The 25,014-nt window shown below is 41.5% G+C and overlaps 1 protein-coding gene and 1 long non-coding RNA gene across 2 annotated transcripts in view; one reads left to right on the plus strand and one right to left on the minus strand.

The window, feature by feature from the left end:
- The window catches only part of LOC109310631, a 24,877-nt gene extending 5,179 nt beyond the window's left edge, over window positions 1-19,698 (plus strand). The window contains exons 2-3 of the long non-coding RNA XR_002101275.1: window positions 3,635-3,641; window positions 19,564-19,698. This is a non-coding gene — a long non-coding RNA (uncharacterized LOC109310631). The remainder of the gene's footprint in view (window positions 1-3,634; window positions 3,642-19,563) is intronic.
- CDH5 (cadherin 5) overlaps window positions 1-25,014 on the minus strand; it is a 52,600-nt gene that overhangs the window by 3,777 nt on the left and 23,809 nt on the right. Inside the window, exons 2-11 of the mRNA XM_019535900.1 lie at window positions 15,183-15,381; window positions 9,524-9,812; window positions 9,310-9,426; window positions 8,455-8,622; window positions 7,854-8,041; window positions 5,299-5,555; window positions 4,460-4,602; window positions 3,267-3,391; window positions 1,587-1,695; window positions 1,052-1,297 (exon numbers count right to left, since the gene is read on the minus strand). Of these exons, the coding sequence (XP_019391445.1) occupies window positions 1,052-1,297; window positions 1,587-1,695; window positions 3,267-3,391; window positions 4,460-4,602; window positions 5,299-5,555; window positions 7,854-8,041; window positions 8,455-8,622; window positions 9,310-9,426; window positions 9,524-9,812; window positions 15,183-15,368 (1,828 nt within the window). The 5' untranslated portion in view covers window positions 15,369-15,381. The remainder of the gene's footprint in view (window positions 1-1,051; window positions 1,298-1,586; window positions 1,696-3,266; window positions 3,392-4,459; window positions 4,603-5,298; window positions 5,556-7,853; window positions 8,042-8,454; window positions 8,623-9,309; window positions 9,427-9,523; window positions 9,813-15,182; window positions 15,382-25,014) is intronic.

The following is a 25,014-nucleotide window of genomic DNA, read 5'->3' on the forward strand; positions in this document are numbered from 1 at the left end:
CCTCCTCCTTCTGGAACAGACATTGCATAAACTGGGTTGAGCTAAAGTAGTTAAGTCTGATACTACATTCAACCAGGTTTATCTCAAACCAGTTTCAGACATTTTAAAACTAGTTTATGTGCACTGAATGTCTGTTCGGTTACAGGTTTACACCAGTTTCGGATAACTTAAACTGGTTTATGTGTAATGTCTGTCCCTAGCCCTGGTCAGTAGTGGTCAGCTGTAGTGTTCATATCTGTGTCTCCTTAGAATTTTATTTTAATAGCATCTGGAGACTGATCCTATATTCATTAAGAGAAAATAGGTCCCAGCAATGCAAGCTCTTCTCACAGGACCTTCTATTGTATCTGACATGGAGGATATATCCTTTGATAGTGGTTGAGCCTACTTTTCTGTCTTGTGTTTGGCTTAGTGAGTCGAACACCTGGCCACCAGACACTGGGCTTAGATAACCCAATCATTTTACATAGGACATCAAACAGCTTTCACCCTTCTGTACAGTCCAAGTTCCATCAACCCATCCATTGTGCCAGTAATCCCATATTAAGTGCTATTTTTAATTTTTTTTTAACCATAATGACCTCCTATGCTTCTCTAGCTGGATTTCTAGGTGCCAATTTTGCAAAGGCAGTTTCTCTGCTTCCTCCATCAACAAAATCCTTTCATAGATTACCATAACCTACGGTTGCTGTAATGTAATACATTATCGTAAAATTGATACTGTTTTTATTGTAGTGTTTCATCTTGTGCCTGTACCATTTTGTAATTTTGAGACAAGAAACCTGTTACCTCTCTGGAAGAAATCAGCTCCTGTCATACAGCTGCCTAATAATGCTGAGCAAATACTACTGTGGCAAAATTACCATTGCTCCTTTGAAACTCTTGTGATACGCCAAGCAAAAAGTAAGGGTTTGCTGAAAGAATTTATTCAGCAAACTCCTTTTAATGTGTTCCTGTCTTCCCGGTCACTTGATGAATAGAAAGCTCCAGAAGACCCCAGTTAAAAACCATGCCTCAAAAGCAAAATATATTTGAAGTATCAAATATTTACCAATGATTGTGAGGATGCAGACAAAAATTGCCACCAGTGCCTGAATACTAACTCCAACCATCTTAGCACTTGCTTCACAAAAAGTGACCTCTCCTCTTTCATTACACTTGCAGATGCTGATGGCAAGTGTATTTGTGCTGGTAAGTGCAGGCTTGCCGTTGTCTGATATCATAACAGTCAGGAAGTGGGTTTTAGCGAGTTCGCGATTAAACTGTCCATATTTGACAGTGACATTTGCTGTATTATCTGGAAAAAAGATAATGGCATTTAATTAAGTGGTACTCTAACGGCCTCATTTTCTTTATAGATTATCAGTCGTCTGATGCGTCTTCCCCTGAGGCTAAGCATGCCTTTACGGAGTGCACAAACATTTGAGTGACCACGAACACCACTTTTTCAGTAGGTTGAGCCTTAATAACCTGTTATGAATCTCAGTCACCCATGAGGACCCATCACAGTCCTTGTGGCTTTCATCCCATACTTCCTAAATCCTCTCTCTTCCTATCTGAGGAAATTCACTGAAGGGATACAGTACCATGATTATCAGACAATGTGAAGTTGCTGTCTTCTGTGTCCAAGGAATATTTAAAGAAAACTCCAGGCAACATTTCATCCTTGTCAGTAGCTGAAATCCTGGTGACTACCTATAAAGATTTAAAAGCCCATCATAATTTTTAGCCATGCACTAGACAAAAACACTCACAGTATAATATTGTAGCTTAAAGTTGGACTTCATGCAGCATTTGCAGTAAATATCAGGGCAGAACTGCCTCTGGGGGCTCCTCTCTGCACTGCAAAAGGGGGACTAATATGCCTAGCACACAGCTGTATAGAAAGAGGAAGCTTCCTTCCCTCTTATAACCAATTGGGCTCACTGCCTGGTGTGGAGCAAAGAACAATGATACTGGTGTATAATATCCTTTTACTGCCTTCTCCCAGCATACAAATCTGCATCATGGCTTTTGTGTTCTCCGCAGCATTGGGCGGTAAGATCCAAATAGCCTCAGTCTAACAGAGGCAGGTTCTTGCTCTTTCCTTCATGGCTATGTTATGGATAACTGCAAAGTAGCCATAAAAGAATAAGTTAATACTGTAATCATTTAACTATTTTAGGGGCTTAATGGATTCAGGAGTTGGAATCTTGTTGAAAGGCTCCTTGTTGAAACTTATGCTCCTAAATCACATGCTTACTTTTGAAATTCCCCAAGTATCCAATGCACAATATATCGAATGCAATACAGTAGATGAATATGTATGACAGCAACTATAAATTGCCTGCCAAATGTGCATTAAAATCAAATTAAGGGTCAAATTCTACCTTGGGTGCTCTGCTCACATCTTCCCTTTTGGCCTAATTTGATACTAACACTACAAATGAACAAAAATCAAGGAAACAGCAGGTAATTGTTGCTAAATAGCTCAAGAATACAAATGCCAACCTTTTGGTACTGCTGAAAATTGTAACTTGGTGCAGTAAAGAATATACTCAGGTATGTTTTCTGCTGACTGTTTTTACATAGCATGGTTTCTGCATAAGGCAATACTGGGCAGATGATGGAAATAAGCTGTTGGTGCTAACTGCTACCTTACAGGGGTTAAATGAATGATGATATAACAGCTAATGCACGTTCATACCACTGACCTTGTGTTAGATAGGGAGTGGTTATGCAATCTGTATGTATGTGGGAATGGGGTAAGTGATGGAAATCTGTGTTGTAGCATCCAGAAAAACTGTAGCAGAGTTTGTTGTTGACAGTTTGGGCATATGTGCAGTCATAGTTTCATGGTTTCTAGAGTCGGAAGGGACCTGAGCAGATCATCTAGTCCGACCCCCTGCCACGGCAGGAAAGAGTACTGGGGTCAAACGACCCCAGCAAGGTGTTCATCCAACCTCCTCTTAAACACCCCCAGGGTAGGAGCCAGCACCACTTCTCTTGGAAGCTGGTTCCAGATCCTAGCCGCCCTGACCGTGAAGTAGCGCCTCCTGATATCTAGCCTAAACCTGCCCTCTGCCAGTTACTCCTGGTGGTGCTCGGGGGAACAGTGACTCCCCCAATGCCTGCTGATCCCCCCGACTAGTTTATAACAGGCCATGGAGCTGTCACTAAAGGCAAATGGAGATCTGAAGCCTTGATTCCCAAACTGAGAATATTTTTTTCTTCTGTGACTGAAGGCCTATAGTAAAGTATTAGCAAAAAGACCTCTCAGGCATTACCTGTCCTGGTTCAGCATTTTCGCATACTCTGGGCTCCTCTGGATAAGTCAGTTCTGGAGCATTGTCATTCACGTCAGTAACCTGGATATGAATGAGCGCCTGCGATTCTTTGTCTGACAGAATATCTGAATAAAATAAACGTGAAATTTATAAATAAGCAAAATCATTTTAACATCTAGAGTCTGCACCCAAGAGCCTTGTTGGTGCCTGGGTCCTTCTGTGGTACATCAGCATAATATACAAGGACACCACAGAATATGGGGCTGGGGTTTATTTATTTTTCTTCCCTAGTCTGAGTAGTTAGATGTGAACATGATCCACTTGTAGTGTGTTTGTCTTTCCCATGCTTAGGCCCATCCCTCCAAAAGAGAGAGAGTTGGGAAGTTGCTTATGGCCTCCTGATCCTTTGTGCTGGACCCTGTGTAGACACTCCTTTTTCCCAACTTGGCTCTTACCATGGGAACAATGGAGGGGTTTGGCCTGTGAAGTAGTTAATGTGGCTTCTCTATACATACAGTCCTCAAATGGGGACATAAGTGGCGTGGTGGAGGGGAACTTGGGCTCGCTAACATGAATACGAACATGCTCATTGTCATTATGGGTGTGGAATCAAACCTGAGAATTTTTAGTTTTACTGCTACTTTGAGCACTGAAGTAGAGGTTGGGACAAGGCTAGGCTACAGTAAAGCTATGCAAAAGTACATTGGGTTTAGCAGGAGCATAGTAGGTTTTAAGAGAAGGAAGAAAAGGAGTTTTGTGCCGTCCAGCATTAGCAGATTTGAATGGCTCTGATAAGGCAGATCTGCCTTTACATAGGTCCTTCTGCCTTAACATGCTGAAGGAATAGCTGCTTTTTTGAACTGCTTGTTGTATGGCACTCATGGGATTCAGTCCCGCTTACTGGCCTCAAGACTGATCCACTGGTGCTGTACTTGTCTTTCTCATGCTTATCCTGGTTAAGAAGGGGTGTGATTTTTTTCATAGTAGCAATGGACCGGTGCTGACTGAAATGTTCTTGGCTCTCATTGTAGATATGGTTTGATGTGGAAGTTTGTAGTTCAGAAACATCTGATGGTATTTGCAGGAACAATTACTTTATTCAAAGGGGGGGGATGTACTAACTTGCTGCAAATACTGTGTGTGACACTTTTCCCTCCCCCACCTAGGAACCAGGTTTCTTAGGCAGCGCTTACTCTTGTCAACGAGCTCCACGGCTCTTATGGTTATGTTATACCAAGCACTTGTTTCTCTGTCCAGAGCCTGGTTGAGAAAAACCACTCCCTTATCTGATATCTTGATGTAGTTTCCAGGAGGGCTTGATATCCGAGGAATATATCTGCATTTAGTTAAAAAATATAAATCTTTGTCAAAATCATAATGGTATTACATTGTGTAATATTTAGTTCTTCATAGGAGAGGGTTAGTACATTGTTATATGATAAATTGAATTTACTATGCAGTTCTGATACTTTACCTCCATTTTGTCTCTTTATCTGTGCCCACTGGGATTATTTATAGTTTCAAAAACCATTCACTAAAAATCTTTACAGATGCAGGTTTCATTTTATTAAAATCCTGCCCTGCATATAGAGCTTCCCCCTCAAATTATGCTGGCTCTAATATAGTAGTGTAACACATTTTGTATCAGTTATAAAGGTTCCCGCATTTGCTTTAATACATTTTGGTTACTACTTTGCCAATAGTCTATTTTGTTTTCACAAAGGTGGTTATTACCATAAAACCTTACAAATACAGTCTATGGACTTATAATGAAAGAAATACTCAGAAATGTGCAGTTTCACTAATGTGCGTGTGCTATCAGTCACTTTATGTGGTATTTATGTGTTGGTAATCGGACTGCTTGTGTGCAGTTTGTTGTAGCTTTATTCAGAGTTGTGGTGTTTAAACGTGAATTAGATATTTTTGCATATGCACTTTTGAAACTTCGGTTATATCTCTGGGTCTCTTAAAACGGTCAATAGTTCAACAACATAGTTTACTAAACCTAGTGTCACGTCCACCGTGGTGTTACCTAATTGCCCGATTAGCTGCATCGGGATCCCTTGCAGAAACTGTGCCGATTGGGTTGTTTTTTTGAGGGTTATTTTCTTCTACTTTGAAAATATATAACGGCTGAGTGAAGACAGGAGGTTCATCAACATCAAGAACTTCAATAGTAATCGTTGCAATGCTTTTGTTTCCACCAGGCTTGTAATAACGAGGAATAACTGTTGGATCGGTTGCTTCAACATTAAACTTGTACTCCTTTATTTCTTCGTAGTTTAATGGCTAGAACAAAAGATAAATATAGATATCCATGCTTTGGTAATGTCTGAGCACATGTAGCATTAGCATTACCCTGAAGAACCATACTGGAAATACTAACATTTCTAACTAACCAAAAGGCTTCTCAGTTTGGCTTGCCCACTGTGGGCAAGGTAGAGTTCAGCATTCATTCTACATGTTGTAAAAGCAGCTGAACTTAAGGGCTGATGTACATTTCTTGGCAGAAGAGTTGTGTGCCATTCAATGCCAGAAACGTCAGCATATCCATGAGAAAACAGTTTGATCCGGAAAGAAAAATTTGGCTGTGGTTCTTTTTTTTGTTTTGTGAAGGGTCAACATTTTATTTCAACATACAAGCTGTGAACCTAAATGGCTTTTACATTTTTTTTAAAGTCTGCTTAGGGCAATGGAAATGTTAAAATATCACAGAATCATAGGAGATTAGGGTTGGAAGGGACCTCAGAGGGTCATCTAGTCCAACCCCCTGCTCAAAGCAGGACCATCTCCAACTAGATCATCCCAGCCAAGGCTTTGTTTAACTGCATCTTAAAAACCTGCAGGGATGGAGATTCCACCACCTCTCTGAGTAACCTGTTCCAGTGCTTTGCTACCCTTCTAGTGAGAGAGTTTTTTCTATTGTCTAACTAAAACTTCCCTTGCTGCTGCTTGAGCCCATTGCTCCTTGTTCATTAATCTGCCACCACTGAGAACAGTCCAGCTCCAGCTTCTTTGGACCAATAAAATTAGTATGAGTCCCTCAGTCCTCATGTATTGTTGGCACCAAGTGGCCACTTGTCAGTGTCATCTCTGCCTTCAGAGGGGAATACACCTATGGCACATCCTGTGCAGATCAGGGCAACCAATCCTGCCAGCCTCTATCTTTGCTTCCTCACCCCCTTTGAAGACCTGTTCATTACTTCTGGGTCTCACCCTGACTCCCCCCACCCTCCATAGGCAAGGTCATTGTTTGATGCTTGCTTTTTCCTGGAGGTTTCCTTTTATAAAGCTGATTAGTCTTAACTGCCATTCCAAAACAAAACCTGCTTAGTTCACAGTCCAATCAACTACTCTAGGCCTATTTGGAGCAAACAGGTACTAGACATACACAGTCCCTACAAACAGAACCCCAGATGTTCAAATACTCACCTTACCTCATCAATTTGCATCAAATCCCCCCCTTAATTTGCAGTTTTAACAGAGGGCCCTTAATGCTGGTCCTCTCAGAAGTTCCTGGGCAAGAACCTGAACATTTCTGGCCCTCATGGCTCTGGAGAGAGGCTTGAAGACATGAAAGCAGCATACCCATACAGTTCACAAACCAGTAAGTAAACAAAAAGACTTATTAGGTGTAAGCCAGTCTTGTGATTTTTTTTGGTGGGAGGCAGGTTTTTTAGGGCCTAAGGCTGACGATGCTGTAGCGAATGTAGAGAGTCTCTCCATTATAAGTGAAATAGAGGAGCCACCTGTGATAAAGGATCTTTGGGAGAGTTCAGACTCCCTAATAGCAATTGTTGGTGGTATCCCTGAAAAAAACGGGGAAGCGTGGGAAAGGGTAGTGTGGCTGAGAGTAGGCCAAGTGTTAAACACATAATGGAAAACAGACATTGTCTTTGTGCCACCATAAGAATTTGTATGGCCAAGCAAATGGATGTCCATGCCCCTTGGACCACTAGTCATTTGATTGGGAGGTCTCAGCCCGGGGACCGGATTGGAGTCGGCTTTCCCTGCGTACAGATGTTCCCTGCGGATGCATCTCTGTTAAGTGGAAATGCGTTGCTCGTTGACCCAGTAGGCAACCTGCATTTTGCTTGGTGAAGCAGATGAGCTGTGCTGTGATACACTGTGGCACAGCTGATCCACTTCATTGGTGATGTCTATTTCTAGCCAGCGAGAACAAGGAAAGCAAACTGACCCTGGGGGTTGGCCGTATTTTAGAACAGAGGTATTGCAGAACGTGATGATTTTACTTTTGTACTTTGACACCAAACCCCGTCCCCAAAAACATCACTTCAGCCAAAAGATCAAAGCATTAAAAACAGTCGTTCACTGAAGCACCCACATACCCGATATAGTAAGCTGATGGGAAACTGATATCTGACAAAATAAGTCTCGGTTACACCCTGTTGAGGATAAAATTTTCTAACGTGATGATGATGAATCGACTCACTTGTTAACTTACGAACTAATAGAAACATTGGACTGTCGCGTTAGCACTCTTTTGAATGCGAATTCTAACAGCAGCCTAGATGTCAACTGTTAATGCTATGCATAGCAATCCTTTTTTGTCATGGGGAACCATACCTTTTGTGGCTTAATTATTCCTTCATTTGTGGATGGAATGGTTATAATCTTAAAGGTATCCCGGTAGTACCCACGGACTAAATTGTATGTGGTGTTTCTGTTTTGTGGCTCATCAATATCTACCACTTCCAACCTGCCAACTTCACCTTTTATTGGGGTGTTTTCAGGTACTCTAAAATGAAATGATTCTGTTTAAAAAAAAAAAAAAAAAAAAGCAATAGTGAGTTTTCGTTAATGATTTATATTATGGATAAAAATTAAGATCAACATTTTTTGACAGGGAATCCAAAGGCTACTTATCCTTACAGACAAAAGGTTTTTTTTTGTTTTCAATTAAAAAATCATGGCCCCTCAAAATGTCAAAATGCAGTGCAGAATGAAGGAGATAGTATTGAATTGGTGCATTCTGTCCTAGATGCACCTCAAAGCTGTGCCCAAAGCAAGGGGCCAGGGTTGGAGTGGAATAGTAAAAATGTGTTGAATTTACAATATTCTAAATAGTTTTTTAGGCAGTAATAATTTTGATTGTATGAACTCTGATAAAACCATTTGCTTTGTTTTGAGTATTAATTCTGCAATGAAATATGTGCATAATCCTTACCTTTTTTAAACGTTGGGAAGTTGTCATTGATATCCAACAAAGTAATAAAGACTGTTGCAGTGCTTGCTTCTCTACCAGTATTCCCTAAAGAGTCTTTTGCTTTCACAACTATTTTATAGGTAGATTGAGCTTCTCTGTCTAAATTAGCAGTGGCTGTAGAAATCACACCTAAAAAAGCCATGTGAAAGATGACTAGACATTCTAACAGGACTTGTTACTTAAACTTTATTGCAATTTTTTTTTATTAGATGTCATTGATGTTGTTAGCATTTGGACTATATATGCTGTGGTTATAAATCTAATCTCTGCAGGAGGAAATATTCTGGATATTTGATACAGTATTTTATCTCCCTAGATATTAAATATGTATATATACCAACTAAATACATATAACTGGTGGAGTCAGAGCAACTAAAAAAAACCCTTGCAGGTTGTTCTCAGTTGTTACTGTGCTACCTTTAGTACATATAGATATACTACCTTTGTTGCTGTAATGTCGGTATGCATGACTGCAGTCTCCCCAAATTCTGCTTTGATCCCTTTCCCTTACATGATCTTTTGCTCTGCTTTCTGCTCTCTGCCCCATGCTCCCTAACCAAGGTGCTGCTTTGCTATCTCCCTTCTCAGCATTCATCACACAAACGCTTGTGGTTTATTACCTTACCTTCAGATCTCCAAATAATAGAGAGAGTGACATTTGTCAGTGTTGCCAGTACAAAACAACTCTGAACATATAAATTCTTGCTGATAACTAAACTTCTAACTTATTCTTCAGCTTGTCCAGAAAGATTAAGGCTTAAAGTTGTGACATTCCTTAAAGTAGAAGGTAAAAGTTGAAATGTGTATCATACCTACCAGATTCATCAACTGTGAAATAGTTTTCTCCTTCAATGACTTGGTATATGACTGTGGCATGACCTGTAACTGTTGGGTCATCAGCATCCACTGCTGTCACTTTGGTGACTGAAGTTCCTAGAAAAAAAACATCAAATGATACATTTATTTATTTATTTTTTAAAACCCTCTCTACACAGAAACATAAGCGTAAGTGAGTAGTTAAAACACCTACCTATTGATGACATTTCTGGCACAGATCCATTAAACACTTTTTGTACAAATATGGGGACATTGTCATTAATATCATGGACTTTGATAATAAATCTGGATGGTGCCTCCATCCGTTGGTTAGTTATTTTGTCAATAATGAGAGCTGTCAGCTCATACTCTGATTTTTTTTCACGGTCCAGCCTCTCGAATGCATATACATCTCCAGTCACTTCATCAACTTTAAAAATGGTGTTGGCATATTCCCCCTCAAGAACGTACTTAGCATTCTTATTCCTTACACTGGATATGATCTAGAAGGCATAATTCACAGAAAAGTGAGCTTTCAGATCTAAAACAAGAATGATATCTGCACAGATATGTTCATAATTGGACAGACAGAACTATGCAATAATTCAGAAACTAGTGAAAGTCATTACTTTAGCACATCTATGAACATTTTCATTTGTAAAACTGCCAAGCAACAGTCACGAGTCTAAATCAGATAATTCAAGCCTAGTTTTCCTATGAACCTTGTCAAATTATTATATGCACAAAGTGAAGTTTCTCATGGTGGATATCTGAGGTCATTTGATACAACCTTTTCACTATTCCATCCTACTGGCCATCCTGTTGGTAAATTAACCCAAGTACAGAGCTCATTCATCCGTTGAAGATGATTTGAATTTCCAGGCCTAAATGTTGGAACTGGAAGATGCCCTTAAATTTTTGGGTGGGGATTTGTCAATAAAAATGAACGCACAAAGACAAAGAGCAGTGGCACATACTGTGCTGTTGGTGTTTGTCCCTGGGGAAACGCACATTACCATTTGTGGGGACGCGTCCTCTGTGTTTAAGTTTCTTTCCTTTAACAGAATAGTTGTAAGCCTCATCCAAGGGTTGAACAAAATAAGTATATGACAGTTCAGCTGAATAAATAAGCATATTCGATGAATAGTTGAGGACTTGGATACTTTCATCAAAGAACACCTTAAATCAGACTTACAACTGCACTGATTTTGTCTGGCTAGTGCCAATTATCTCAGAGGTTTTAAATCATTGGGTGAAATTCTGTACTGACTGAGGTCAATAGTAATACTTAGGGGGTTGGGCTTTCCCTTGAGTGCAGAGCCCCTCAGCATGGTATGTTGCCTGGCACCATAGTAAATAATATAACGTGTTATTTGGCTTATAACTGAGACCACACTATGCTAGGCATGTTGAAACCCCCCATAAGATTTAGTCTCCAACTTGGAGAGTTAATAATGTAAGAAAAAGAGTAACAAATTAAAGAAAGAAAAGGAAACGGAGCCAATCAACTTTTAAAAACAATTGAATGCAATCTCAAATGGAATGATGCATTGTAATTAATTTGGAGGTAACTATGATTTTTTTCCATTCCTATTCTTTTTGGCAAGGTGCTCGATAAGAGATGCCATTTAATGACATCTACCATACACTGACTTATCTATTATGTTAGTGTTCTTAGTACAGTTGATATTTACCAAGAATGAGATCATATCGAGGTCATAATAATTTGCAAAGAATTTTTAGTCCTATGCTTTTGATGCTCTCACAGGTTGCAGTTGCTTTTGACAGAATCTGACTCTTCTGGCTGTTTATAATTTGCTGTTGAACAGTCTTTGCTACATATCCTTGGTTTCTGTGATGTCATGAAAACTCTCTTCCCATACATTTCCCATACTCTCTTCTACATTTCAAGTCACCTATATGGCTTCATGATTTGTAGGGCTGATCAGGAATAGCTTAGAAAAATAGGCAAAAACTCCTACTTATTAAAAAAAAAAAAAAAAAAAAAATCAGAGTCTGGTCTGTGCCTTCTTGCTCAATCTTTTATTTACTTAATCAGTGTGAAAGTGTAGGGACTTGCAAAATTGCCTTGGTTAAAAGTGTGGGATTGAACCTACAAGGAAAGCGTCCAAGGTCACAAAAGGTAAAATCAAAGTGTATCAGCATATTCCTGTAGCTGCCACTCAGTTCTGCCATCCTGTTGCTGTGGCCTTTTCAAAAAAGCTTATCGAATGTTGAATCCTGCAAATGCAATCCATTGAACACAGACATTGCAAAAGTAATCAGAAGCACTCCACTGCTGAAAGACCACAGAGCATACTACAAAGTGAATTATTCTCTTATTTAGGACAGCTCCAGGAAAAGAAGTGTTCTCCTCAATCTCCTGCTGAATTGATCTGAAATGAAACAGAGATACCCTCTGTAAGCTTAGAGTACCCCCTGGCCTCTTTCTCTCTTGCTCTCTGGCAGTAAACAGCACCGATCCAGAATGGTCTGCTTCACTTTACCAAGACAGGCTGACAGATGCTGATTGTCGTACATGGGAAGAAAACGTACAACTGCATTTATCTGAAAAGTGTCAAACTAGTTCAAATGGAAGGACAAGATTGGAAGAACTTTTCCTGAGCGATGTGCAGCTAATCGTAGAATTTTATGAGCAATGGCCTGGGGTAAATGAGTTTGCAAGCAGGTCAACACTCATGATTATTATTATTGTTGTTGTTTTTGTTAACAATTCATTTCTTTCATTCAATTTGAAAAAACCTTGGAAACACAAAGTTCCCAACTGCAGCACTATGGATTTCTGTATAATCTGATGTGCACGCACATTGTTTAAAAAAAAAAAGGGGGGTGGTGGTGGCAAAGTAGGCTGTAGAATAAGGGTAATATTTTAAAAAACACCAAGTGCTGGCAAAAGCCTGCAGTCTTTGAAATCAATGGTAGGCCTGCCCTTTATTCCAACAGTTAGAGAGTTAGGTCAATACAGAGCCTTCTTGTAATTTCCGCCCTATGTGTATTTTAAAAGTTGATTTATATATTTACAATATATAGAAAGCATGTTGGATTTAGCTGCCAGATCTTTATGGTTATAATTTGATGGCTTGATGGAGGGGGAAAAAAGCAACCCAGAGACTAGAAACCTGTTTGCAGTCAGTCTTGAGTGTGGCTGACAGGTCTGACTTCTAACTCTTTTTAGATGTCATGGTGAGTGATTTTTTTTTTCTTATTAAAGAGACTTGCAGTCAGCATTATTGTTTAATTAGAAGTTGCAAATTTTGCACAGACACACAAATAAGGAGACCAAGTACTAATAAGTGTACTAGTCTAAAATTATAAATTGGGCAGTCTGTAGCTATAAAGGAGTTAGACTTTAATTCTTCCCAGATTCTCTGCAAATTATCTAATCTGCCTTGAGAACAAGAGTTCCCTGCTGGGATCTGATCTATGACTTTGAATAAGGGCCTATAAATGAAACCCATGCAGCCAGATATAGGAAGAACTTTTTTTCTTTTAAGAATTGGTAGAATGGCATTTTGGGCCCAGTCCAAGTCCTGTTGGATCAGGCCATCAGTCTATTAATAAACCTATGGCACCATCCTGCTCTGCCTTCTGCCTGGTATTTATACTGATGATAAATTATACTGATTATACCTATACCTTAGGTAGCTCCATTAGCTGTTTATGCTGCATACGTGCACAAATAATTTACTGCATTACAGGAGAACATAAGTGTTTCATTTTTGCATCCAGTATTCTTTGCACATCTTGACTTTTGACCTAATTAAAAAAATAAAAAGTTGTGCACAAATAAAACCTCATTCATTCTAATTATTCTTAGCATTTTTAATTGGCACAGATTTGTATCTAGGAGTCCATAATGAAATGGAAAATCATGAATCTGCAATTACACACTTTCAGCATTTTACAGCTTTGTCTTTTAAAAATGAAGCACAAGTTTGGTAATTTTATTTGGTTTTTTTAGGGGGCAACTCTGGTGTTGAAGCACAATGAATAGATTAAAACTATTTTGGAAAACAGATTTCTGAAAGGATGCAATATTGCTTGTTGATGGGACGAATTGTTGCCTTGAAATACTGTTGTGATTGCCTACAAGCCTGTCCACTTGCAGATTATACATATTCTAAACATAACTGACTTTCAGTTAGAGTAGAGGCTAAATATGATTTAACAGTTTGAATGAGGGTTTTTGGCTGTTGGTCTAAGGACATAGGCAGGCAAGGTTCTTTGAGTAGATGTGGTATCTTATTAGACCAACTGAGCCTACCAACTTCTCTTCATAAATCTACTGGATGCAAAAGTCAGGGACTCGATATAGACATTGGTTTTATGACACGTTACAACCTGCCTGACATCTGATTCACCAGGTACCTGCCTGGCCTAACCACTTACATTCTTCTTTTCACCCACCTTTTCACCCCGCCCCTACTTTTCTGCCTTTTCTCTCCTTGATTTCCTACTATTTCCTTCCTCACTCAGAACCTCTTTTTTACCTTGTATTATTACTACTAATACTGTAGTGTTTCCCTTTGGCCTTTTTTTTTTCCTTTCCCCCCTGCTTTCTCCCCACCTCCTTCCCTGCTTTACCTTTTTGTTTTTTCCTTTTTTACCTATTAATATTTTTACTACATCCTCTCACACTTTGAGCTTCTCTCCTTCTTGTTCTCCTGTCCCCGACTATTTCCTTTTTCAGAGACCAGCCTCTTTTCTACTTTGTATTCTATCACTGTAACATCTCCCTTTAGTCTTCCCCCCCTGCTTTCTTCCCCCTCCCCTTTCTGCTTTACCTCTTTGCTTTACCTTTTGTCTTTCTAATTTCGACCTACTTACATTCTCACTGACGTCCTGCCACAGATTTAGCTTCTCTCACTCCCTATGCCTGAAGAAGGGTGATTGCACCCAAAAGCTTGCCAAGAACTTTTTTCCAACTACTCAGTGGGTCTGATAAAAGATATCACATCTACTCAAAGAACCTTGCCTGCCAGTTTGAATGTTAAATTCTCTTACTCAATACAAGTAGTATGGGGGAAGAAGCATGTGAGTGTAACGATTTATTAAATAGATTTGCAAAACTGTTCAAATTCACTCCAGATATTTGAAAATTACTCTATAAACAGTGAATATAAGCAAGTGTTTGGTCCCGATGTAATATACCATTATCTAGAGTCATTGATGAATGAGGAGAAAGGAAGACATGCGCACTAAGCTTCCTAATAATTACTCTATTGATTTATACAGATAACGATTTCTCTTGTAATTAGGACTTGTCTCTGCTATTGAACCACACACTACCACTTCCCTCTTGCTAACTTTCCTACTAGAAGGAGAACAACTGACAGAATTTAAAAACATATTAAACACAGGCACAAGTTAATCTTCGAACCAAGTCACATAAACCAAACGCTTAGCTGGTGTAAAGTGGCGTTGCTCCTTTGAGGGTTAAGGGAGTTTGAGTAATTTATACTGGATGAGGATCTGCTTCCCCTGCCCCCAATACACTCTGAAAAGGCAGTTTTCTGAGCTATCAGAATGGCTATTGTAATATTAATGTATACAATGTATATAGTCTTCCCTCCTTCAGTTTATCAACAACCTTTCCTATTTTACAGACTCCTTCATTCAGCAATCTGAAAAATTAGCTTATATTGTACTAATAAGTTATGTCTTCATTTATTACAATAATATTCAAACTTTTACAATATACAACTCCATTGCTTTGCTATAAAACCTTATTTTAGTTTCTTTTCCCCTTCATCTTGCCTCAAAGGTCAAGAGGTAAGTGTTCATGATTCTTATATATTGTCTTAATTCCTAGCTGTTAATTGCTGGTTGACTTCCAAAAGCATATTATTTACCTTCCCAACATAATGTGGTAATGGTGAACTCATCTCTTCCAAAATATGCATTTGATTCCATATCCAGTCTCTCTTAAGTCGTTTATGGGTGGTGCTGTTTGAAAAGTTTAGTTTTGTCTTCAGATTTTCTGTGTAAGCCAAGGTTGGCACCAAGACCAAGGAAAAAAGGAGAATAAGATCTTTCATCTTCTTTCAGAACCTAGAAAACATAATAAAACGTGAGACTAACAGGGAAAGTAGGACGGCGATGTCTCCAGCAATGGTAAATCAATTCTAGGTGTATTCAAACCCACAAAGCTTAAATTTTGCTCAACTCCATGGGTGAGCTGTTAAATCTACTGAGCTCTTCCCCTCCCCTTTTATATCAGGCTTAATTCCACTCAAATTTAGTAGGTTTATCTCAGTTTAACTACATGAAAACTCAAGCCTTGTATGGTGGTCCAGCTGAATTGTTTCAAAACAGGAATTTCAGAGAGCACTATTTCATAGAATATGAAAATATTTCCTGCAACAACAATAACATCGTCAATGAGAAAATCATAGGAAATGAGGGTTGGAATGGACCTCAGAAAGTCATCTGGTCCACAGGCCCCGGCTCAAAGCAGGACCATCCACAACTAGATCATCCAAGCCAAGGCTTTGTCAAGCCTGTTCTTACAAATCTCCAAGGATGGAGAGTCCACCACTTTTCTGGGTAACCTGTTCCAGTGCTTTACTAGCCTCCTAGTGAGGAAAAAATGTCCTGATATCTAACCTAAACTTCCCTTGCTGCAATTTGAGACCATTGCTTCTTACTCTGTCATCTGCCACCATTGAGAACCCATCCTCTTTTAAACCCCCCTTCAGGTATTTGAAGGCTGCTGTTAAATCTTAATTCTCTAAGATTAAATAACCTCAGTTCCCCTCAGTCTTTCCTCATAAGTCATGTCCCCCAGTCCCCAAACCATTTTGGTTGCCCTCCTCTGGACTCTCTAATTTGTCCACATCCTTTGTGTAGTGGGGGGCCCAAAAGTGAACACAGAACTCCAGATGGGACCTTACCCATGCTGAAGAGAGGGGAATAATCACTTCTCTTGACCTATTGGCAACACACCAACCAATGGAGCCCAGGATGCCATTAGCCTTCTTGGCACCAAGGGGATGCTGCTGGCTTATATTTGGCTTCTTTTTCCACTGTAACGCCCAGGTCCTTTTCTGCAGAGCTGCTGCCCAGCCAGTCAGCCCCAGCCTGTACCGGTGCATGGGATTGTTCAGTCCTAAGTGCAGGACTTTGCACTTGTCCTTGTTGAATCTCATGAGATTCCTTTTGGCCCAATCCTCCAATTTATCGCAGTCACTCTGAATCCTAGCTCTACCCTCCAGTGTATCTACTACTCCTCCCAGCTTGGTGTCATCTGTAAACTTGCTGAGGGTCCTTGGTGAAGGCACTGAACAAAACCAGCCCCAGGACTGACCCCTGGGGCACTCCACTTGATATCAGCTGCCAACCAGACATTGAGCCATTGATTACTACCCTCTGAGCACCAATGAGCCGGTCAGTTTTCTATCCAATTTACAGTCCATTCATCCAGCCCATACTTCCTTAGCTTGCCTGTGAGAATGCTGTGGGGAGACTGTATCAAAAGCCTTGCTAAAATCAAGGTGTACCACATCCACTGGTCTCCGCACATCCACAGATCCATCTGTACAGTACACTGAACTTTAGTTTGGTTACAACATAAACATTTAATTTTACTCAGCAGATCCCTGTTCATGGTTTCCAGTCTTGAAATGATTTTACTTCCGCCCGTTTCTTGTTAAGAGAGTCTTTGTTCCCAAATAAACTGGTTTTCTGTCTTGTGGCTGGGTTTATAACTGCAGCCTCATCTCCTTCTCCCATAAATAGAGAGCTCCCTACACATGTTGGCGCTCCAGCTGTCAGGAGCTCCGTATGTCCATGAGCAACGTGATCACTGTGCAATCATAACACAGCCAGAGGGATGTGTGTGTGACTGCACTGTGTCACCCCCCACTCCCTGCTTGGAACCACCCCACCTTATCCCTGGCATTTTTTGGCCGTGACAATTCACTTTTCAATATTTAGTTCTCCACAGACAGTCAAGAGAAGTGTTCTTGAGTGTGAACACAGGATAGTATGTCCTGTACAGCCTGTGGGAACAGCCAGAAGCAGGAACTCCCAGTGACTTAGCAGGTGGGTGAAGTGTGGGACAGATCATCCATCCCTACCTTGTACCCAAGGTAGCAGCCAGGTCTGAGAAGGGGAAGCAAGCTACACCTTGTCAAGTGCTGCAGTAACTTCTGTCCCCTGCATCACCCTACTAGAACAACAAATAAATGGACTGAGTCACATTTTCTTCCTATGAGTGCTTTTCGGGTGGAGCCACTGCATGATATCCTTGGGTCTGAGTCTACACTTACTACACTTCCTAGGCCAACAGACTAAACTGCCCTGTTTTTAAAAAACAATAATAGAATCACAGAAACATAGAAAATGAGGGTTGGAAGGGACCTCAGGAGGTCATCTAGTCCAACCCCCTGTGCTCAAAGCAAGACCATACCCAGCTAGATCATCCTGGGTCTTACTGGGTCTTAAAAACCTCCAAGGATGGAGATTCCACCACCTCGCTAGGTAACTTGTTCCAGTGCTTCACCACCCTCCTCGTGAGAGTTTTCCTAATATCCAACCTAAACTTCCCTTGCTGCAACTTGAGGCTGTTGCTCCTTGTTCTGTCATCTGTCACCACTGAGAACAGTCCAGATTCATCCTTTTTGGATCCACCCTTCAGGTAGTTGAATGTTGCTATTAATTCCCCTCTCAATCTTCTCTTCTCCAGACTAAATAATCCAAATTCCATCAGCTTTTCCTCATAAGTCCTACACCCAGCCCCCAGCCATTTTCCTTGCCCTCTGCTGAACTCTCTCCAATTTGTTCACATCATTTCTGTAGTGGGGGAACCAAAATTGGACACAGTACCGCAGATGTGGCCTCACCAGTGCTGAAGAATCACTTCATTCGATCTGCTGGCCACGCTCCTACTAATGCAGCTCAACATTCCCATAGACTTCTTCACAGCAAGGGCACACTGCTGGTTCATATTCAGCTTATTGTCCACTATAAGCCCCAGGTCCTTTTCTGCAAAGCTGCTGCTTAGCCAGTCAGTGCCCAGCCATGCAGAAAGATCAATAGGAAATGCTTATCTGTATTGGAGGGAGCTAGCTGCATGTTGTTGGTAATCAAGACCATACCCCCCTTCAGATAGTTGAAGGCTGCTATCAAATCCTCTCAGTATTATCTTCTGCAGCCTAAATAAACCCAGTTCCCTCAGCCTCTCCACATAGGTCATGTGCCCTAGCTCCCTGAACCATTTTCGTTGTCCTCTGCTGCACTCTCTCCAACTTGTCCGTATCCTTTCTATAGTGTGTGTGTGTGTGTGTGTGTGTGTGTGTGTGTGTGTGTGTGGGGTGGGGGCAGGGGCTCAAAACTGGACACAGTGCTCCAGATATGGCTTCACAAGTGCAGAATACAGCAGAATAATTACTTTGCTCAATCTGCTGTCAGTGTTCCTACTAGTGCAGCCTAGTATCCCATTAGATTTCTTGGCAACAAAGGCACGCTGGTCACTCATATTCATCTTATTGTCCACTGTAACCCCCAGGTCCTTTCCTGAAGAGCTGCTGCCCAGCCAGCCAGTCAGTCCCCAGCCTGTATTGGGGCCTGGGATTGTTCCGTCCTAACTACAGGACTTTGCATTTCTCCTTGTTGAATCTCATGAGATTCTTGTGTCCCAATCCTCCAGTTTGTCTAGGTCACTCTGAATCTTAGTGCAACCCTCCAGCATATTTACTACTTCCCCCAGCTTGGTGTCATCTGCAAACTTGCTAAGGGTGTATACTCGATGTCATCTTACAGGTCATTGATGAAGACATTGAACAAAACTGCCCCCCGGACCAACCCCTGGGGCACTCCATTTGATACTGGCTGCCAACTAGACAATGAGTCATTGATTCTTATTCTCTAAGCCCAATGCTCCAGCCAGTCTTCTATCCACCCTACAGTCCATTTATCTAGCTCATACTTCCTTAGCTTGCCTGGGAGGATGCCTTCTATGAAATGACTGGCTCTGTGTATGCAGGGAGACTGGTGGATGGGGTGTATCTTGATTTCAGCAAGGCTTTTGATACGGTCTCCCACAGCAATCAGGTTGGTCAGGCATGACTTGCCCTTGGTGATCCATGCTGACTGTTCCTAATTACCTTTTTCTTCTACAAGTGCTTAGAAATGGATTTCTTGCGGATCCTCTCCATGGTTTTTCCAGGGATGAGGTGAGGCTGACTGGCCTGTAGTTCCCTGGATCTTCCTTTTCCCTTTCCTAAATATGAGCACTGTGTTTGCCCCTTTTCTAATCATCCAGGACCTTTTCTGATCTCCATGAGTTGTCAAAGATGATGGGCAGTGGCTCTGCAGTCACATCAGCCAGCTCCCTCAGCACCTTCAGGTGCATCCCGTCCAGCCCCATGGACTTGTACCTGTCCAGCTTTTCTAAATAGCCCCTAACCTGTTCTTTTGCCACTTTTGACCTCCTCCCCAAACTGTGTTGCCAGGTGCAGTAGTCTGGGAGCTGACCTTGCCGGTGAAGACTGAGGCAAAAAAGGCATTGAGCACTTCAGTCTTTTCTGCATCCTTTGTCACAAGGTTGCCTCCTCATTCAGTAAGGGACCCATAATTTCCTGATCAACCTTTTGCTACCAACTCACTTACAGAAACCCATATTGTTACCCTTTACATTTCTTCCTAGTTGCGACTCCAACTGCGCTTTGGCCTTCCTGACTTCATCCCTGCATGTCTGAGCAATGCTCTTATATTCTTCCCTAGTAATTTGTCCAAGTTTCCACTTCTCATAAGCTTCCTTTTTGTTATTTAGTTTGCTGACAAGTTCCCTGCTAAGTCAAGCTAGTCCTCTTCCCTACTTGCTAGTCTTCCTATGCATTGGGATGGTTTGTTCCTGCACTCTCAGTAAGGCTTCCTTAAAGTACAGCGAGCTCTCTTGGACTCCTCTCCCCATCAGACTGGCTTCCCAAGGGATCCTGCCCATGTATTCCCTGAGCGAGCCAAAGTCTGCTTTCCTGAAGTCCAGGGTCCTTACTCTGCTGCTTTCCAACCTGCCTTTCCTCAGGATCCTGGACTTTATTATCTCATAGTCACTGCTGTCCAAGTTGCCATCTACTACTACGTTCCCCACCAATTCATCCTTGTTTGTGAGCAGCAGGTCAAGAAGCGCGTGGCCCCTCCCGGTGGGCCATTGCACTGAAGTGGCAATGAAAAGTAAATATGAATGAGAGGCCAATGTGACTAAACCAATTCTGTTAAACATTCAAGTGAACTTTTGTGGAAAATGTTTGTGGTATGCATTCATTGCTAATTCTATACACCTCACCTGCTAATTCAAAGTGTTGTTAGTTTGGTTAAAAAATTGAGTTATATATCCAACCCTTTCCATGAGGATTTGTCCTGTATCTGCATCCTATGTAGAGAAGTAAATCAGGTCCAGTTATTGGTTTAAGTGAGTGACTACTCAGTTTAATTTCTACAGTTGCTTTCTTCTCATTGAGGGATCCCAGAGTAATCCTAATTAGGGAATCCTTGTGATTTTTAGTTTCTGTACTCAGGAATATCTTTAGGCTAACTGAAAAATAATGATGGTAAACATGCCGAGTAAGAAATTTGGCTGTAAGTAATGGTCACAAATGAGATTAGGGACAAAAATTCCCTGATCATCACTTAACAGGTTTTAATATGCATTTCTTCCCCACATGAACTTTTAAATTAAAAAGGATAATTTGTTTTTGTCACTTTTATCACAGGCTATTTTTGGTTTATTAGAAAAAGAAATTGAGAGCCATTTTTTTGGGATATTGAATATTTGGCTTTCAGATTTTTTTTTTCAAAACTGAAAAATGTTGATGAAAAGTGGTATTCTGGGCCCACTCAAGTTGCATTCCCTTTCTAAAGGGAATAGGAGCTTGGAAGAAGGAGCAGTGGGCAAGCTAGTGAACGGGAGATTAGGTATTATTGGAGCAACACCTCTATGGATCAGGATAGAAGCCTGTTACGTGCTGTTCGGGGAGACAGCACTTGAGAGAGAGAAGATCAGGCATGCTACCCCAGCTGCTGGAGACCCTGCATCTCACTGAAGAGCCTGGAGGTCTGTGAGTCTTCAGTAGGCAGGAATTGGGTAGGGAGGCTGGAGTGCATTGAGAAACTGTGAGCAGGGAAAGGAGTAAGGACCCAGCACCAAGGACTGAGTCAGATGAGAAGGCTGGTCGATGTTCTCTTTTTCTGGTGAAGTTAATAAAAAAGAAGAGCGAGGAAGGGAGAGAAATCTTTTTTTATTAATGTGTGCATAGGAAACGGTGCAAATGTTTTGGTTTCAGTCTGATCTGCGCAAACATAGATTTAAAAGGAAACATGTAATTTTCTGTGAACTGGAAATGTTGGTCTCCAGCCATGTTTGCACCACCTTCTCCCCTTTCGAATAATCAATAGGCTGGAAATCACCCAAGTTCAAATCCCTGCTTTGCTTAGGGAGTTTAACCCAAGTCTCCCCCTGAGTGCCCAGACTATTGGCTATTCTTGTTTTCTCGATCCCTCTCTGTGGATTTGACCAGAAATTCTTTTTTAGAGCTGAGAAATCTGCCTGATAAATTTCACTGAAGTTTCTACGTTTTTTGTGAAAACTTGTTTGTTTTTAAGAATCAGCATTTCCCAAGAAAATCATGTCAACAAAATATTACTCACTAGCTCTATTAAAAAACTGGTCTGGCATTTTGTCAGATTTAAAGTTGTATGATTGTCGTTGTATCTAACAGTAAATATTCCTCAGAAAAGTTGAACCGGATTTGGCTTTGTGATGCCCATTTACGTCCAAAGAGACTAATGAATTCAGTGAAGTTATGCTGGATTTATTCTACAAGGAGAAGCTGATCTGTCTGCAGTCTATGCAGTAATTGTATATGTTGTCATATAGGATCTGTAGAAGAAAGTTTTCCCATTTATCTATCATCTATATTATGCCTATGAACTTCAAAGGGTAAAGACACGTGAATATAATAAGCAACAATAAATAATAGAGCAAGGTAACCATGATAGGGCCATAAGGTGAAGAAATTACCTTTTTCTTTCTATAGACATGTGGCTCAATGCACGCTCCATTTACATGGCAGTTATAGTGCATGCAGCCTTATGTAAACCTAGCTAAATTAAAGTAATTGTAGTAATACTTTAGAACCACTTTCATCCAGGGATATCGGAGGCCTTTACAAACATGCACCGAGTAAGGCAGTTCAACCTCCTATGAGTCACAGTTGGTAGAGGGTAAACTGTCTTACAAATTGTTAACAAGAAACAGCGAAACCTTAAATGACTTGTTTATGTTCAGGCTATGGAGCTGGGTTAAAACTAGCAACAGAATCTCAAACTCTGGCCTCCCAAATCCCATTAGACAAGATTTCTCTTGTGAATCTTAATGCCAAACAGAGAGGCAGTGTAGAAATAGGAAAACCAGGCAGATTTGTTACCTGTAGCTTCCTTTTAGGAGGGATTACATCTAAAAGAGTAAATTGCACTTCTTGGCTTCCTTGGACTTGCAGTTCAGTGATAGTTGAAGCATTCAGTTCAATGTAAATGCTAAATGGGGTATTTTTAAAAATCTCTACAATCATAAAAAAAGGATCCAGTGAAACCTCTGACTTGAGGGGCTTGTAGCTGTCATGTCCTTATACCATTATTCCAACAAGGAAATCATCTTACACTCAAACACACTTTTTCCCCTTAAATATTTAAAGCTTTTTTGCCAAACATTTTAAGCAATGTACAGAACATATGGCATGTGTCTCTTACAAGAATGGTCCTCTCATGTGTCTTGGAAAATTAAATTGATCTATAAGGTGAATTGGAGCTTTTCTGTATTGCATCACTTTATTTTGCATTGGCATTTTCACATCTGGTTTACAGATTTGAGAAGTGGCCTTCTTAGATGATCTATCTTTCTGAAATGCTTGTGGCTACCTGAAAACTGATTGCAGCCTCTGAACAAATCTAAACGTGGATCTCTGTACATGGACTTTTAAAATAAATCTCTGTATCTGTCTGTTTCACCAGCATTTTTATAAGCATGTTGTTGCATTGGAATACATACGCTTACTTCAGGATCATAACAGTAATTCCCCAAGCTTTACTTCCTTGGAAAATTAGTGTATATAGTTGCTCAGTTTCCAGACTTAATCATCAGGCCCATGTATAGTTGTGGTTGAGGAGGCAAGATGCTACATCCCAGCCCGGCTTTTATTCATGTATGCAGACCCTTATATACCTTTTCAGAAAAATAGCCTGTGGGCTGAAATTGCCTATTTGTAGTTTCAATTGTCTGATTTCTGGAAATGTTAGCAAAGGTCTTATTTTTCCACTAAGTAAACATAGTATTCTTGTACAATCCAATATTATTCAGATACCCCCCTCTACCTGGAGAATGCACCAAACCAGCAGCCTTTTGAAACTTCAGGCTTCCTGAGGACTGAAGCTAGGAACGGGTGTTACAGTTGTGTTGGGAGAAAAGCCTTTTTCCTGGGAGAAAAAGTATGCTACTGTTCAATGGTTTGGTTTTTTGCAGAAGAAAACGGACTCTTTTGTAAAAAGTTAGATCAGCTACTATGAGGAAGATCTCCCTCCTCTTCTGTAAAAAGTTAGATCGGCTACTATGAGGAAGATCTCCCTCCTCCCAGTCTAACTAGAATAGCCGCCCAGTTTTCTCGGGGTGGAGGACATGTAATATGCCTCAGTTCTGTGCTCTCCCTTCCTCCCTCCCTCCAAGGGAGAGCACTGAGACCCTGATAACCCACCCCGGGGCAAAGGGTCCTGTGGGGACCCTGTATAGAACAACCCCCACCCCACTCAGCTCATTGGTGGGAGGGGGAACATCCTCCTCCTGGGGAGAGGGAGTCCTCCTAGAGGCCCAGGAGGGTTGCCCTTCAGGAGAACATGTCCCCCCCTCCAGCACTCATCGGGGGGTTCCTGGAGGACTGTGGGAGGCAGCAGGCAGCTGTGCTGCAGTGGGGCTTGGGGAGTCTTGCTGCCTATGTCTTGCACCCCCCCACCCCCCAGCCCTCTCCACACTTCCTATTCAGCTGAATGGTTTGCAGGGTGGTGGTGATGGTGCTGGTGGTGGGGAGGGGAGGGTGGGCAGCGACTGCCAGGTTCTCTGGGCTCGGAAAGCCTTGCCATTGTAGCAGCTGCCCCTGGTCACCCTAGAGTGCAAGGAGCAAGGGCTACTCTCTTGGGGGGTGGGGGAGAGTTGAGAAGGTTCCCACGTGGGAGAGTGGCCCCTCTTCCTGCTAATCGAATGACTGGAATCACGGCCTGGCTGTCTGTGCCAGCTGCTGTTTTCAGCACCTATCAGCTGCCCCTTGAGAGCCTGCCCCCCTTGCAGGCAGGGGAGAGGACAGGCTGTCAATTAATGGGCTCCCGTAAAGCGGGGCTGGCTCAGAGAACAGCCCTCTAGTCAGGGACGGACACGGGCTTGGGAACCAGGCAACTGCCTAGGGCCTGGACAGAGCGGGGGCCTGAAAATGGTAATTTAAAAATTATTATTATCGTTATCTCCGGTGAAGGGGGGCCCGATACTTAAAGTTTCCCCGGGGCTGCCAGAAGTGTAGGTACGATGCTGTCTCTAGTGCCCCCTGGCCTGAAGGTTTGCTTGTGATCCTCTCCACCCACGGGGCTTGAAGGCATGTAGGCAGAGAATTTCATAGATTTCATAGATTTCATAGACATTAGGGC

This window comes from Crocodylus porosus, unplaced genomic scaffold, assembly GCF_001723895.1.
Source record: "Crocodylus porosus isolate Cpor-Errol unplaced genomic scaffold, CroPor_comp1, whole genome shotgun sequence".
NCBI classification, from domain to species: Eukaryota; Metazoa; Chordata; order Crocodylia; family Crocodylidae; genus Crocodylus; species Crocodylus porosus.